We start from the raw sequence: 17,865 nt of genomic DNA, 5'->3' as shown, positions 1-17,865 counted from the left end.
AAAAAGAAAAATCAAATGTTAACAAATTTCCATGACACCTTCATCCACCTTCTTATAAAACATTATTTGTAGCCTATATTGTTTGGTAATGTTTCATAGTATTTCCTCTGAAATATTTGGGGCCTGATGTTTTCTTAGGAGTGGGCCACTTAAGCATGAGGGCTGGGGGAGTACTGTGATAATGTGCTCAGGCTGGGCTGCTGGTGAAATACAAACGCTGTTTACTGTGTTTACTGACAGCAGTGGTCCCCACTGCAAATAGTGTTTTCTGATAAGAAAACTGCAGCTTTCAATGATTTTTGTAACAGTATTTCTTGAACAGTTAGCTGAAGAGTGATCTTTAAGTGATCACTCATTTTGTAGTCAGTAGCATCTGAGAAGGGAAGAGATCAATATTTATGTGCTGTAGATCAAGAATGATAAGAATAATATTTAATAATTTGAGAATGATTTGATTTTGTATTTTCCTGCATTTTTCTTTTTTTTCTTCCCCCTCCAATCTGACTTGCTGGACTTCTGCTTTTGTTTCCACAGGGGAAAGTTATGTATGTGGTTCCATAGAACCCTTCAAGAAACTGGAGTACACAAAGAATGTAAACCCCAACTGGTCAGTGAATGTTAAGACAACTTCTACTTCTCGTTCAGTGCCATCTCTTGCTACTGCTAAAGGAGGTGCTCCAGACACAAAAGAGAATAAGGATTTCATTAGGCCTAAACTGGTCACCATCATCAGGAGCGGAGTGAAGCCACGGAAGGCAGTCCGGATTCTGCTCAACAAGAAGACAGCACATTCCTTTGAACAGGTTCTTACTGATATAACCGATGCCATCAAGCTGGATTCAGGGGTGGTTAAACGCTTGTACACGCTAGATGGAAAACAGGTAAGAATGTTCACGATGACCATTCTCAGCATGAAGGAAATATAATTTTCCAAGAGGAAAAGAGTAGTGCATTAGCAGAAAAGAGTCCCATTTGCTTTAGAACGTACAGCCAGACCTTCTACTGCTTATAGAGTGCTTAAGATCTGTGAGCAGCTCAGGAACACCATGAAACATTACTTGGCGTTGGTGAGGGTCTTGCCATTTATGATGAATAATAGCTCTAAATCTGTTCTGTTGAAAGTGTGATGTGGTTTTGGCTCTGCACGCCGGAAGCGTAGGATGAAGGATGTCACTTAAGCTCATTCTGTTAACTTGTTTCAGCTTTTTCTTGCAGCAGTTTTATGAGTCATTGCGCTTGGCTTTCCGTAAACTGTAAGAACAAAGTGAGGACGCGGTTCACCATGATAAATGCAGACCTACTGCTCTCCAGAGTGACTAATGATAAATCTTATTGCACCTAAAATGGACAATGAAGAAGGTGCAAGCTTAGAAAATGAATGAGCTTTTTTCCTTATTGCAGGAATAAAGGTAGGATTATGTGTGGGGCTCACATTTATTGAGGAGTCTTTTGTAGGTTTCATGTCATTTCTTCTGTGAAATACCTTCAAACAGAGTCTCTTTTTTGCTGACTTATTAAATTGCAGCAGAGTGAGATTTTTGAGAGGCTTCTTATTGAACTTAGGGATAGAGGGACACGAAAAAATATTACAGAATAATCCTACTTCTTTTTTATCTTTCACTTTATTTGTAATTTTTCTATGGACATGTATTAATTATAGCAAAACGGGAGAAGCTCTTAACCTGCTGAAGGGCAAGGCTAATTTCAGCATGACCTGAATTGATTTAGAGCAATGGTGACTCTAGAGAAATAAGGCAGATATTTGCATTTACAGATGTAACTTATTAAACTGAAGAAGTCTCCCTGAGAAGCTAGAAGCTGCTAGAGACCGTGATATTGCTGCTGTAATACGGCTGTGTTTGTACAGATTCTAGGTTCAATGATGCACAGATAAGCAGCAAACAGTGTTGCTGTTGTGAGATGCTGCCAAATCTGCCTGATACAGGTAAAACAGTGCTCAGCAAGATCTGGTGATGTCCTTACACATCTGCAGTTACTGGGGCTGATGTGTAGGCATAGCTCCAGAAACAGCTACAGCAGTACTCTCTGATCTCAGAGAGGGCTGTTCAAAGGACAAGCCGCTTATTCAGAACACTGGTTCAAATCAGGGCCAAGTCTGGCTTGACCAGAAGTCCCTTCTGTCTGCTGTTTTGTATCAGTAACCTCTGACACCAGTTACATACAGAAGTACAGTTCTTGGTGACTGTGTACATGCCTGTAATGATCTCCTTACTGTGACTTTATTGGGAACTTTAACCTGGAGGAAAATGTGGATGTGAAATTCTTTTTGTCTGCAGCAAAGTTGAAGTGGGTGTTGGGGGAAACTCTCAACTCCTGTTCTTTCTTGTCTCATGCTCCAGGGAGCACTAAGACTAGTAAATTTGAGGAAAAAGTTGAGATTTTAAAGCTACAAAGGTCAGTGGTTGTCTCTGCATGACATTGACAGAAGATCTTGAATGATTATTCCAGTTCCTGCAAACCTCTCAGTAAAAAAGGAATACATGTGCTTTGTATTTTACATGTAAATAAACTTGTTTAGCTCTGAAGAAGTGCAGCCTGGAAGGATGCCAATGTTTCCTGGATAATGTGCTCCACTTTTATATTTTTGTATTTAAAAGATCCCCTTTAATGTTCCTGCTTAGAACAAACCAAAAAAAAACCAAAAAAAACAAAAAAAAAACCAACAAAAACCCCAAAAAAACCACAAAAAAACCCTTTGCACCTGTTTTGGACCTCTAACTCCTGAAATTACTTAGTATTATCCTACTGCTGGGGCAAAAGGGGTAACCAGATTTTCTTGGCCCTTATGTTGGCATAGTTCCATTGAATCCTTTGTCAACTCATGAGCTTTGACTTGAGCTTAACTCAGAGGTGTTTTTGTTGCCTACCTTGTAGCCTGAAACCCTCATGTCCAGAAGCTCTCTCAAGAGACTGCCATCTCCACACTCCTTCCCCTTTTGGATATACCCATGGAATTGTGCAGCTTGCTGTCTAGCCCCCCTGGTAAGGTCAGGGTTTAGAGGAAGGGCTGTGTGCGTCCAGCAGGTGTAACAGAGACTTTGCTTTCTCCATGTAAGGAGCAGCTTTGCTGGCAGGAAGGGAAATGAATGATTCCGTGCTCAGCAGGAGCAGCCTGTTGCTCAGCCCTGAGTGGGGAAGTCATTGATTTCCTGTGCTGCTAGGCAATTGCTGCTCCATTTTTCTTTGCCAAAAGCCTGATCTCCCAGATGGCGCTGGGGACACCATGATAGATTTTTTTTTATTGCTATATTCAAGCTGTGAATTATTACTGGGAGGAAATCCATGGTAAATCCAACATTTTTCCAGTACTGTTTGTAGTTGGAAACTTCTACTGTGACTCCTGCTGGAGTTCTGAAGGTTCTGGAAAAGGCTGTGTTGAAAGGCTAAATCTAACAAATCTGTGATTAAATCTTTCATCACTAGCTTAAAAAGCAATAAAATCTTGAAGCTCTGAGTCAAAAAAAGTAATATATTGTAAGGATAAGAGAATAAAGCCCTCTTGGGATCATTCTTTGGGATTGAAACTTAGAGACATGCTGTTCTGTACTGTCCTCTCTTCTGAGTTATTTTATGAGGCCAGCCCTGGAATTGCCCTTCTGAAGCAATAATGAGTCCCCTGCATTGTTAATGCAGGTGGACAGTGTGGTATGTATATTGTGGCTGGATACTATCATTAGATGCCCCAGGCTAATAAAAGAAAGCAGCAGGAGTCAGAGACTTAACTGGGCATCCAAGTTAGGTGGTTGTGCCATAATGACACTACACATGGAAAAATAATACCTGTAAATACTTAAATACTTGTCCTCACATGGCCTTGTTAGTTGTGATGTTTTGATCTGTATCTCTAAAATATGTTAATAAACATTTTGTTCAGTTGAGAGGAATTTAAATAATGGCCAATAAAATTTGATGACAATGTAAAGAGTTTGTCATGATGAAAGAGGTAGTACTTAGACAATCAGAACTTAAGGAAAGTTTAATTAACAGGAGAAAACCTCTCATTTGACATCCAGTTGATTCCCCATCCCAAAAATTCCTTCCTGGTTTTGGAAAATTTAGTAAGTTTTGGTGCACACGATGCTTTGTCAGGGTTTCTTAGAACTCCAGGACTTGATTAAGTAGGTGTGTTGTATTAGCCATTTCAACTTTTTAATTATGGAATAGCAAAAGAAAGGTGTTTGGGAGAAACCAAACCAAAAACAAGAAAGTAAACTAAACACAAAAAAACACAAGAAAGCAATCCTCAAAAAAAGCATACCCCAACAAATTTAGCCAGTCTGTGTCATTGGGTGATTGGCAGTTCAGGGACTAAACTTGATGTTTTCCAGTATTGGGTGGGTATTGACTTAGGATTTCATGCATTACTTTAGTTTTATTAAATAATAATAAAAAAGTTTCTCCTTACTAAAAACAGGGTAACTAGTGGCTTATTTGCATTTCCTTATAGCCCATCAGATTTTGTATTTTGACTTCAAGGTCTCATAAGCCTTAGAATATAATTTCATTTGTGCTAAAAACAGCACAATATACAACTGCAATCTGATTATAAGGCACACCAGTGGCCTGCATTTAGCATACTTTTGTAGTTTAATTATTAATGACTCCTCAGAGCTGGATAGGTTTCACACTGTGTCTGGAATAGTTTTCTACATACTTTTATGAATACACTTAATTTCCACTGGTACGAGGGTCTTTTTACTCTAGAGAAAGAGGTAGAATTACTTCCCTATGCCACAGTGATGCATTAGAAGATGATGGGACTCTCAGAAGTGTTTAACAGTCTTATGAGCACAGACCAAATTCAAAAGCTTTCCAGGGGGAGATCTTGAGGCGTTTTCCTTGCCAACTTTGCTATGTAAGGAAAATGAAAATAGAATGAGTAGGTGTAATGGCTGCCTGTAGGAATACAGATAATGAGGGCATGCTCCTACTAGGAGCACTACTCAATTTTTTAGGTTAACCTGATGTTTAGGTTCATGAAGAGATATTATCAGCATTGGCCCTTAATATGATCACATACTTGTGCAGAGAAGAAATGCTTTCTCATGACTGAAATGTGTCTTGCTTTACTGTAGCTGCATTGTTGTAGTTTGATTTCTAACCTTTCCTTAACAGAAGGTGGCATTTTTAGTTTGATGTGCATTAAAAATGGCCTTAAAAAAGGCAGTGTGTGGACACAGTGCAGACACTGAGGACACAAGCTGTGTGTGGAGATAGAGCCCAGTTGCTTTGTTGCAAGCATTATCTGGTTTCTCTTTGCTTGGTGCACTTCTAGAACACCAATGACTGAAAGGGGAGAAAGCTATCAAGGTCACATTTAACAGCAATATTGTGAAACAGTGCCATTTTTAGAAGTATTATGATGTGTATATTAGTGTAAGGTATTTACAGTTTGCGTGTTTTGACAAAGACTAAAGGTTGGACCACAGTGCTTTGTTACCTTGTACATCCTGCGTGTGCTTTTGGTGGAACAAATATCTGGTTCATAATAGGACCTACTTATTTGAACAGGTGGTTTGCTTAGCTTAACAAGATGCAAACATGCAAATTATTTTTCTGTATATGCATTGATTTTGTGTATTGCTGTTGATTTGACTTCAGACAGATAAATGGTCAGTGCCAGAGATACCAGAATAAAATTCACTATCTGTTCTGTTTTTTTTCCTCATAAACAAATCAAATTACCTTTACAGGTGTGAAATACTGCCACAGTTACCTAAAGACATATACCTTACAGAAGGTACAGTGTGAGGCATAGGATGTCTTGTTTTAAGCCATTAAATTACCTATTAAAGAATTGTGACTGCAAGGAAAGGGAACATCACAGTGCTGGAAAGCTTGAAGCTTCTTCACTGAGTGTAATATGCTTTTGTTTTTTAGTGGAAACCCCCTATAAACTGGCTGTGTTATGATGCAAAAACACAGTCCCTCTCCGGTGGACTTCTCATTCTGAGGACACGTGATATTGTAGTTTTTAAAAGGAATGCCACTATTCTAAAAAGATATTCTCTTAAGGAAGCAAAAGCAAGTGTTTGCACCTACACCTAAAATGAGCATGTGATTTTTATGGTTTTGTTCTTAACCAGTGAAAAACATTTGAATAATAGCATCTGTTTTGTACAGTAAATTTTTGGCCAAAGGTACTGTTTTTTAGGATATATTAAACATCTCAAATGTCTTTCTCGATACCTGGATTGTCCTTTGTACAGAAACATCTCCGTAAATGAAGGTAGGTGTCCTTCACAGAATAACATTCTCATCTCAGCATTTGGGTAGTGTATATTGAACAACAATCTAGACCAAAGGAATGTTAACCAAAATAAAATATATGTGCAGCAAGTGACTAGTTTTGTGTTTGCCTGTAAGTTTGATTTACATCAGCATTTGTAATCTTAACAAAGAAGGTGCATTTAATTTTAAGGGTGACTGGTTGGGCGTGTTCTTGGGATTTATGAAGTTGTAGCTGCAATCCACTCAAAATAGCACTTATTGTTCATTTTCAAACATTTTTCAAAACCAGGAAAAATGTTGAGTGCATCTTATCTTCTGTATCTCAGCACAGTAACTTTATCTCCTCCCTTTTGCTGAAGGCTTTGGAGCTCCCTGCCAGCCACAGGCACATGGGTGACGTTGATTGACCAGAGAACAATGGTGAATTCTCTGTGAGGTGTAGCTGTGCAGATCCTGACTCATTGTGAGAAAACATTAAGTAAAATGACTTCTGCAGCTCACACAAGCATTTTAACAGGAAAGCAGCAGCTCTAAAGCAGGTGATACTTTAATGCTGGACAGCTATCTGGGATCCTGAAACCCATTGTGTTCATTCTGCACAAGCTGTTCCTTCTTAAAGGGCTTCTAATGTTAATGCTAGAAGGCCATACCTATCAGAAGATACCTGTGCTGCTTATTTTAGATGTGAATTTTAGGCCCTGTCTAGGCAATTCTGACAGACCACCATGTCATATAGCTATGAAAGACATGTAAAAAACCCCAAAGAGCACCTCTCTACCTTTTAATGCACCTCACTTTCCCTCCTTCTTACCTGCAGTATATTTAATCAAAATATTTTTTTCCCTCTGGAAGATGTATAATTTCTGGCTTTTGTGTTTTAAAACCAGTTTTGGGTAAGGATTAAAAAGATGAGGTTTTTTTCTCAATACTGAGGAAAAGGCCCCTTCACGACAGTCTTTTCAATGAATGAAAATTGTGTGTTTCAGCAAGTTGTGATGGTCTCTGGGGATCTTGGGAAATTCTTATGATTATGGTTGACAAAAGTGGATTTCCACTACAAATTAGACTCTACTTTGAGAAAAGCATAAAAAACTGGTTTAAAATCATTTGTGCTAGGGTAGAAAATTTGCTGGCAATTGGTGTTATCCTGGTGTTAGAGGCGAGGTCCTTGAACTCTTGTGCTTCTGGATGGGCTGTTTCATTGTCAAGGGATGACATTGACTAACAATTTTAATTGTTACTCAGATAAAGTTCTCTGAGAAGGAGTGAACAGGAGCCCATTTCTGACTGAAAGCAGTGTGTGTTCATTTATTTGTCTGGGGTCGGTATTAAGCTGAGGCTGACAACTGTGTTGCTCTGTCTCCAAAAGCTTCTCACAATAGGAGTTTCCATGGTTGCCAGCTGGCATCCCACAGGAACTGCAGACTGACTCTGAAAATTGAGAAGAGAAGATGCCATCTTCTGCATGCTTTGGAGAGGCTGGTGTGCTGTGCAAAACAAGAGTTGTTGTTAGGTGAATGAGACAGAAAACTCACATACCTGCTTCAGAATGTGTTAAATATCACATAAGCTGATCTTAGTGTCTTTAAAGATAGCCACATAGTCATTAGAGGGTTTATGTACTGTCAGAAGCCTTTCTTAGGGAACAGTAATTTCCAACTCTTCAAGGTGGAGTTTCATACTGTGTGAAGAAGTGTTTCTCAGTGGAAAGACATGGTGAGGTTGTTCAGAGCTATCCGTTTCTAGAACAGGGATCCTTTCCCTCTTTGTTTAAGTATGCAATGTAACTGAGAACAGCTTATTATCCAGTTAAGTTCTGATTTGAGTTTTACTGACTATTGGGGAAGGAAAAGAAAAGGAAATGGGAACATCTTCAACTGTATGATCTTGTTGTGGAGGGTTTTTGGGGTTTTTTTGCTTAATTGTTTCATGGAAGAGAGTTTGGAAAAGTGCTTGCTGATTTGTGTGATGATGCTGTTCAGCTGTTTTGTAGAGACAGGCATGAGATAACTGGTGGTCATGGAGAAGAGTTTTCACTGCTCAGTAAAACACAATCCTTGGGACCAATTAAGTCCTTTATGAACAGCTGAAACCTTTAATCTTTTTGAGATGCTTTCAAACAGTAGCCATCCTAAACTTTCTCTGTTCTGCTCCCCCTGCCCTATGACTTTGTCTGAACCAAACGAGATCGATGGTTTGAAGATTTTTATGGCGTACTGTCAAACTGTTGTGTTCCCTGGGATGATTTTATTTGTACTCTCTGAAGCTCCTACTGTTAGTAATGTTTGGTTTTTTTTGGCAAAGTGTGTGTTTCCTTTCTCTTAAGTGGTATGATGTAATGATCCTTTAAAAAAACATAATGGATGTTGGATTTGCTGGGTTGTTTCTGTTCTGTTCTGTTTTCCTTCTAAAATTAGTTGTTAAAAGTGTAAGAGGACTAAGCATTTCTAACCATTTAGAAGAATCCTAGATGTCATCTAAAGAAAAAACCCAACATTCTCCTCTCACAATTTTTTGTAACGTGTTTCCTTCCCGAGAAATTTAATTATACTATTCATTGGAAAAATTCTTAATTCTGCCTTGTAGCTTATGAGAACTTAAAGATTTCCTTTTTAATGTAAGTATTTTTATATACTTATGTCTTTGGATGTTGGGCATTGAATTCTTACACAAACACTTGGAAAACCTTGGCAGTCCTGTTTTAAAAAAAGTTGAGTTAATGAACTAAAGGATAATAACTTACTCAAGCTCAAGTTTGAGCAGCTACTTGAGATTTGGTGCAAGTATGTCCTTGATTACTTGTTTATTTCCACTTAGTTTTGTATTCAACACCTTCTGCCAAGCTGTTGTGCAGAAGAAGATGCGTATGTGAATGATGAATATTGAGAGGACAAACTACATCAATATTCTGTCATTAGCTGTGTTTTTCTCTGAAAACTAATCCTTGCATTTATAGGAGCCAAGGTCTTGCAAACACTTCAAAAGGCAAGTAATACTGGCAAAATAAGTCAAAAATTACTGACAGTGCAGGAAATTGTAATACCAGCCCAATTTTGTACCTTGTTTTTCTAATTAAGTTTATATGAAACCATATTCTTTTCTGAAACTGCAGTAAACTGTGGAACATTTTGTGTTCAATACTTTGAAGCTTCTTAAGCCATACACTTTGCTGTTGCTTATAATGAGTGGCAAGAAGCACAAATATTTTTGAAGTTTCAACCTAGTTAGTCTGGAATTCTCTCTTGTGATTCTTCTTCTGTAGAAAGCAAGTCTAGGGCAATGACATGCTTTTCAGTGCTCGTTGAGTTACTCAAGATGAATTCAGGTCTCTACCTCTAGAAGAATTTTTTCCTGTGTTGGAATTTGGATTCTTAGATGTGAATTTTGGAACTGAAACTGAGAGGATCTTCAGGGACAACAGTATCATGTAATAATAAATCAGTGATGTACCATGTATTCTGCCTCTTTCCCCCTCCATTTCTCTTTAAGATTGAAACTAATTTGTTCAATCCCGGAGGAAGTATTGACTTAATCTCTTCTCAATCTATGTCCCAGTACTGTGTGCCAGTTCATAGAGCCAGACTGTCCAGACTCAATCAGATTTAGAAACTAATACAGTTACCAGTAGGTGAAAATATTTCCATTGTACTGAATGAAGGCAGTAAAGCTCTGAGAACAGCTTAGATTTTTATGTATAAATGAAACACTTTTGAGACTGTTTTCCTGATGTCACTGATTAATGGTATACATGGTGTGTATCATATTTTTTCTTAAATTTTAATAAGTACTTTCTCTTATGTTTTACCCCAAGAAACTTCTGAAGTAGGTCAGACTACCTGCTACAAGCAGGTAATTTCTCTTGGCAAAGCTGCTGGGAAGGGAATGAAGCTTCTTCCATAGGACTGAATGCTTGAAGTCATAGACCAAAGAGGAAAGAAATCTTTGGGGACTTGAGGACAGGACATAGTACTTTGCACATAAATAAAAATGAGCACAAATGGGTCTGAAATTATCAGAGGTAAGTGAGTGTAACTAGAGAAAGCAAGGCAGAAGACTGTAGTATGCTCCCACTGGAAGCAGTAAAGCTTTATGTAGAGTTTGGAATTTAGCTGTATGATACTGAAAATAAAACTCATGTTAAGTAGTTAAGGCTGATTGCCTCTCCCAAATCAGTTGTTCTAGTGGATTTGGTTTTCCATTAAATGTTGAATCTCAGAAACTTCTTTTAAATGAAACTCCTCTGAGCTTTAATACCTTAAAATTGTAAGAGACATTTACTCATCAAGTGAATAGAGAATGAAATCTCAGTTTGAACTGCTTTTAATTATCTTTTTGGTTTGGTGTAAGCAGTGATTTTTTCAAAGATGCCAGGCAACAGGGGACAATTGGGGGCATTTTGTGGAACAGCCAGAGTGGAATGGCTTTGATTAAAAGGGAGGGAAGGCAGGCATTGCCTAAAATGGATATGCTGACTTATTTAAATAGAATAGTGTTTGAATACCTGCCTTCCCTTGCAGGTTATATGTCTGTTTTACATTAATTTGAATTGCAAACTGCAGCTGCTGCTATATACCATGCATCCAGAAACTAAAGCTTAGCTCTTCCTTCATTCTAGTAGTCCTTGAAATATCCTGCTGTCTCATTTTCCCTTTCTTATTTCTTATTTACCTCTGAATAATTTTTCTGTTTCTGAAGGTTTTCTAGGAGTGTCCCTAATTTTCTTTGATTTTTTTTAACTTCTTGTGTCTTTCAGTACTATCTCCTTTCTTGATTTCTAGTCACAACTCCTTTTTATTTAAAATCTAGCAAATTCTGGAAAATTGTACTTTCTGTGGAGTTTCTGTGTGAAATGGTTTCTTGAGCACATCTCAGTTCTGTTGTCCAGCCTTTGTTCTGTTAGTATGTCTTGTACACTTATAACTGAGATTTCTTTAACCTTCTGCTGTTTCCATGTATGAAATCTGTGTTTGCATTTACACCCACACAAAATCTGAGTTAAAGCTAATGCAGTTTATGGAGTGTTTTAAGTGGCATGCTTGCATGCTCCTTGGTGAGGAAATAACTTTGAGAAGGAGGTGAGTGTGTTGTGGGAGTGGTCCTGGCACACTGTGCACTGATAATGAGAAACCCTGTGTTCACACGAGAATTAACCCATGGATGCTGTAATTCTGTCTCGCTGATTAAAAATAAATATGTTAAAAATATAGAAACTCACAGTCATGAAAAAAGTCCATATATGGCCTTGTTGACTCTGATACAGGGTAGTTGTTTTTTTTTCCCCCATCCACTTTTTACTATAGCTACATAAGCATGTATGGGGTCAGTGCCCCTGTGTGATTATGATGGTGCTAGCAGGGTTTATTATCTCCTGTCATCTGAGTAGCCCATATTGTTGTCTGCAATGCTTTTGTACTTCTTTTATTCTTGCTGCATAAAAATACTTTCTGAGCTCCAGCACCTTCACTGTTCTGTACATTTGTGGAAAAAAGGCTGCCTATAGGTCTTAGAGAAAAAGGAATGATATTTGGATGTTTCAGTTTCTAAATGAGAACACATCTGTTCTGGGGCAGATTTGGGAGCATTTCAAATACTCTGGAGTAATCTGTTTAAATAGAGTGTGATCTTGATGAATTAGGAGCACGAACTGCAATCAGTGTAAAATTTAATAAAGCAAAAATGAAGCAGTTAATGTAGGAAAGAATAATCAAGTGGCCTGTTGGAACCAGAGGGACAGAAACCAGATGAGAGAGCAGTGAGCACGACATGAAGATCTTTAACACAGGAAGTGTTGAACATTGCATTGCTATGAGATGGTGGGAGAACATCCATGTAGAAGTCTTTAGTGCTTTTGCACTTGAATAGCATCCTTGTGAATGCAGTTGTTCACATCTGCTTTTTTCTTCAGGGATAGGCAAGCTAAAAATTCTGTTCCTTATGTAAAGAAAACTGAACTAATATTAGCATTGATAGTACCATGAGCAAAGGTTGAGAGAGACATAATATCTTAAGGGATGGAATAGGAAGAGCAGGGCTGTTCTAACAAGCTAAGAACGAGAAACATTAATAAAACATTGATTATTTTTTGTCTTGTTCTGTTTTTGTTTTGTTGAATTTAACAGAAAATAAATTTGAGATGAACTTTGAATTTTGATAAATTTGAATTTGATATCTGTATTCTGGACATGCCAAATAACTAGGTAAAGTCTCTGGGGCTCTATTTCTGTAACAGAAGACTGAAATGAAAGAACACCTTTTATAATCATGTATGCATATTCCAGTAGTCAATGTGTGATAATTTAAGGTAAAGTATTTGTCAGAATGAATAAATGTACTCAAGAAATTTTGTTCTTGATAAAAAGTGATTCAGTTGAATTTCTTTTTGATCAGACAATTTCATGAAGACATTATAAAGCTAAAAGCAGTTTTAAAACATTGACTGAATTTTAAATGTGGGACCAAAGGGACAAATTGATTAGGATTTATAGGAGTTGTTATAGATGAATGGTATTTGTAGGAATGTCATCTTGCTAAAAACGCTTTCAAACAAAATTATATTGCAGCTTAATTTAAATCACATTTAAGCAGCAGTATTTAAATGAGGTGGCCTGGTATAGAGCCTGCTGTGCTTCATCCTTTGGTTATTTGTGGGGGGAGGTGATGAGAATGAAAGGATGAGACTTTCCTCTCTCTGGCAAGTCTTCAATGACACTGTAGGAGGAGTAGCTTTTAAATGCGGCATCCCTGTGAAAAACTAACCTTTCCATCTGCAGATGGAGGAGGGCTGTCCTAGAAAAGAAAATCTAGCTCTGGTTTCTCTTGTGCCGAGTCCAACTGAATGCCAGTCATTTTTCACAGCATTCAGTAGGAACTGTTCTCTTAAATGTTACAGGAGGAGGAGGAGAGGAACAACTGAATGTCACTTGGTACCTCTGTAGGAAGAGGGAAGCTTTAACTTTGCCTGCTTCACTTACAGGCAAGTAATCAGAAGGATCACTGAAATTAACAGGCAGGTGCTCTAAAAGGAATGACTGATACTTGAGGCTCTTCACTGCTCCCAGTTCCTCCCCTGGCTAGGAGAGGCTCTCCCTTGGCTTCAGCTTCAAACTGGAGCATCTTCTCCTGCTGCAGCACTGAAGCAGAAAAATTATGATTTTTATGTAGTCCTCATGCTTACCCTTTTTTTTCCCCCATTCTTTTTTATTTTTTTTAAAGCAGTCTGTCATGACTTCTGAAATCCTGAAGTGACAACCAGCTTTACAGCTCCAAATTTTCTCCCTAGAATAAACTAGGTAGAGTGTGTGGGAAGGTTTTATATTCCAAATCAATGATAGTCTGTCTGTACAGTAAGTGTTTCTGTTCTTTGGGAACAAAGCCTCACTAAAAATGTGTATCAAGTTTCCTTAGCTTTATTCTGTATTATTTTAGATTACTACCTGGAAATAAGCCTGTTAACTTAGTACCAAAAAAACCCTCCAAGATAAGGAAAGGTAACAAGTAATTTTCAGCTTGTCAAGTAGAACTGGAAGAGTTTTTCAGGGTGCAGTGGGTGTGTGCTGCATTAGAAAGAGCAAAGCTTCCACTTCTCCACCTTTGCAGTCCTAATCAATGTTAGATGGAAAATGATGGATAACAGATAAATTGGACGCTTATGCAAAATAAGACCAAGACATTTTTCATCAAGGTGTACATAATTCCTTTCTAAATCAGTATTTAATCTCAATCACTTAGAAATGGAGGTGTAGAGGAAGGTATGCTGATTGCTAAATAGTGGACATGAAGTTGAGCATGAGACTAGGTAACTGCTGTCTGTGAGGGGAGATAATACACAGAAACTGAGAGGACAGTATAAAGTTGTTGTAGATGATGCTAGGAGACTGCAAGAATGAAGCTAACTGCAGCACAGAGGAATAGAAAAGAGAGAAAAAATTCTAGAAAGCAGCACAAGTCTACTGAAGAGACATGAAAAGATGACTTGCCTTTTACACAGGAATTTCTGTTCGATGTAGGTCAGTAAAAGGAACAAATTTACAGTTCTGTGAAACTCACAGGAGCCCCGGGAGGAGAAGAGTTATTGGTAGTGCCTGCAGGGGGAGAAGCTGCTGTGTCCTGGCAAATCCCAAGTAATGCATCCCACAGAAGGAAGAGAGGAAGGACTCCAGACCCTAGAAGGGTAGATACTCCTTTGTTTCCTAAAACATAACAAGTAATTTAGTCATCTGCCATCAATGTAGGCTGTGTTACATGCAAGTATTTGTGACACATCACAAGTGACTTTGGTAAAGCTGTAGCTGCAGCTAAGTAAGGGTTTTCCAAATAAAATAGCAGACAAAAGGCTTGGTAGCCCAGCTTTGGTTTGTCTTGCTAGTGGAGCCATGATTTGAGTACTTCCCTTTAGGCAGCTGTGCTCTGCATGACTTTAAAATATTCTGTGGGCTTCCTGTTATCAGTCTTTCTTTCCCAGAAAAGATGTAAGTGCTGTGAATAATTCCATTCTGAGTCAATTGGCTAATGCTAACAAGTGTCAGGTATTGTGACACATCCTGCATTAGAATAGTCAACTAAATTAACCAGGCTTTTTTCGTATTACTCCCATTCATAAAATTCTTGTGAAACTTTCTTCAGACATCATTCCCTTGCTTCTAAATTGGCATATAAAGGAGAAGCAAGAACTTCAGCTAATTGCCAACACTGCAAAGTAGCTGAGCAAACTGTTCTCTTCCTATTTTTCTCGCTTCCTGTAGGGAAGATGGTATCATATAGGGAAGGGGCAGGGAAGCAAAGAGAAGGTTGGCCTGGAGTTTTTCTTTCCTTCCCCCAAAGAATGTTAAGTTGTTTTCTGAACAAGGATACAATTGATCTACACCAAAAAGATATTAAAAAAAAATTTTACAGGCCTTGCAAAAATGAAACCTAGTTAAGATTTCATTTTTTTGAGATGCCTGCATCAATCTCTGCTGCTTGGTAATGTGACCATGTGGGAAGGGCAGGTTGGAGCTCTTTTGTGTGCTTATGTACACATACACCCACAGTCCAACATGCACATTGAGGATCTTGAGAACAAACAGGGAGGCAAAATTTTTTTCTGAATTGTTTTGTTTGTTTGTTTTTTCCAGTTGCTGTTGTCTGTGGAAAAAAACCCCTGTGCTATCCCAGTTACTTGTTTCTTGTGGATTTTCACCCTCCATCTTCTCCCTATGTCTTGTTATGATGGCTCAGATTTCCCTCAGACTTGTGAAATTTGATTCATCTGGGAACTAGTACTGAGCAAAGCCTGTCTGAATTAGTCCTTTAACTGTGACAGATGGCTTTAGATGGAAATAGTTTCATATATGGCATAGCATGTGCAGCCGTCTTTGGAGAGGAAAAGTTATTGGGAAATTTGGGTTGGTTCTTCTCTGATCTTGCTCTGTCACTTATAAAAGCAAACAATCTGCCACTTGCTTAAAATATTTGTTAAAATCTTTTTGGGCTGTGGAAGAAATTGTCACCAACACACTCATTATTTTACCATTGCTGCTGATCTCTGGAGTTATAGAAGTGTGTTGCTCTTATAGGAAAATCTGGAAGTCCTCATTTTCAGAGAGACTGGGCTAATGTTTGTTACTGCTTATAGAATCACAGAATCATTTAGGTTGGAAAAGTCTTTTAAGATCACTGAATTCAACAATTACACTGCCAATCCTACCACTTAACCAATGTCCCTGACTCTATTTTAAATGATTCCACCAGTTTCCTGGTCAGCTTGTTCCAATGCTTGCCAACCTTTTCTGAAGGTGAAGATTTTTTTTTTCCTAATATCCAGTTGAAAGCTCCCCTGATGCAACTTGAAGCCATTTCCTCTAATCCTATCACTTGTTACCTGGGGGAAGAGACTGACCACCATGTGGCTACAACCTTTTTCCCTGCAGTTGTAGAGAGTGAAAAGGTCTTTCTTGAGCCTCCTTTTTTCCAAGCTAAACATTCCCAACTACCTCAAGTGCTCCTCATAAGGCTTATGCTCCAGACCCTTCCCCAGCTCCATTGCCCTCCTCCAGACCTGCTTTAGCACACCTCAGTGTGCTGCTTGTAGTGAGGGGCCCAGAACTGGACACAGGATTTGAAACGGTGCCTCACCACTGCCCTGGTCCTGCTGGCCACACTATTGCTCCATCAGACAAGGATGCCATTTGCCTTCTTGGCCACCTGGGATCTTGTTCACCTGGATGTTGACCAAAATGTTTCAGAATAAGAAAGGATCCTTAATCCACTGGATGTCTTTGAATTGAGAATGAAGTTGTCAAAGTCAGCAGTAAACTGCATTTATCGCAACAGCTGCCTTCTTCCAACTAGTTAATAATTTGATGAAAAATTGGAGTTGCAACGTCTTGGCTGGGTAAACTGAATTCATGTAGGTGGTAAAGAATGGATTTAGGTGATAAAAAATGGCTTTTTCACTCACTGTTTGGAAAATGTCTTCTAAGTATAATGCTGTCAAGTATCTAGGTGCAGTTTTATTGACTGGTTTCATGAGATGATGGGAAGTTTATGATGATTTACCAGGCTATGGCTTCAGTAGAAGAAAATGGGGACTGTAATAAAGAGTGTATCTTTACCTACATCTTCAAAGAGTGGAGAATGGGCAATGATGTATTTCAGTGAAAAAATTTAACAGCCCACAAGCTAATAAAAACTTCTGACACTTTAGGACAAAGATTATAAAGAGCAAAGAATGTGTACTACCCACATTCTTTGGCCCTTTCTAAAGGTGACAGTGCCTCTGACTCTTCTAAGGCATCAGAATAGACAAGCAGTTGAAGTATAAAGCCACTTCTGAGATGTGTGAGAAACTCATCCTGGTGTCTTACAGTTCTGTCAAGAGAATTTGGTCTGTTCAGTGTCTGGTTAAAGGAACTCAATTTCTTTGTGTCTTGTTTGATATTTCTGGGTTTCTCTAAGGATAGCTCAAAAGTTATGGTAGGTCTGTTAGAGCAATGTAGTAGAGAGAACTTCACAGGCAATATTTGGTACACCAACCCTTCAAGCTATAAAAATTAAATTTTATCCTCTACTTACTTCTAACCCTCTGGAGAAGCTGTATGTAGTAGTGGTTTTCAGGTTCTTAGGGTGAGACTGTCTGTGTTGGGAAATAGGCTATTGGTGTGTAATATCATACACTGGAGAAACATCTTCCAAGATCTTATAGCTCAAAAATTACTTCACTATTCCATGAAAATTAATGGAATCTTGTTTACATAATAGGCAAGGTGTTAAACTATGGGAACTCAGGAACTTGTGCAGTTGGGATGCTTTTTTTTGTTTTGGTTGTTTGTTTATAATTTACAATAACTGATTGATGTGCAACATTTCTCCAGAGCAGCTGTTCAGCTCCACTGGGTTTTACACACCTGACAATCTTGGTGATAATCAGCACTGATAACACTGACTTTCACAGTTCATTGAATAGCTGAGCATGAGTGCAGTTGTGTGACTGACTTTTGATTTGCAGAAAGCATTAAGAGGATGCATTTTCTTTTAAACTGCTGAGGTTCTGGTCTAGTTTCCCATGGAAAGAGTCTATGGACTATTTATTTCAGTCCTCACTTATTATGTTTTGTACCTGTGAGTGCTTGAGTC

General features: G+C 38.4%; 1 protein-coding gene across 2 annotated transcripts in view; it reads left to right on the top strand.

Annotated features, from left to right (window-relative positions):
• DCLK1 (doublecortin like kinase 1) overlaps window positions 1-17,865 on the top strand; it is a 226,023-nt gene that overhangs the window by 12,488 nt on the left and 195,670 nt on the right. For both annotated transcript variants that reach the window (XM_050978589.1, XM_050978584.1), the window contains exon 3: window positions 535-881. In XM_050978589.1, the coding sequence (XP_050834546.1) occupies window positions 535-881 (347 nt within the window). The remainder of the gene's footprint in view (window positions 1-534; window positions 882-17,865) is intronic.

Source organism: Serinus canaria, chromosome 1 (genome assembly GCF_022539315.1).
Source record: "Serinus canaria isolate serCan28SL12 chromosome 1, serCan2020, whole genome shotgun sequence".
NCBI classification, from domain to species: Eukaryota; Metazoa; Chordata; class Aves; order Passeriformes; family Fringillidae; genus Serinus; species Serinus canaria.
This window is presented reverse-complemented; position numbering and strand designations above follow the sequence as displayed.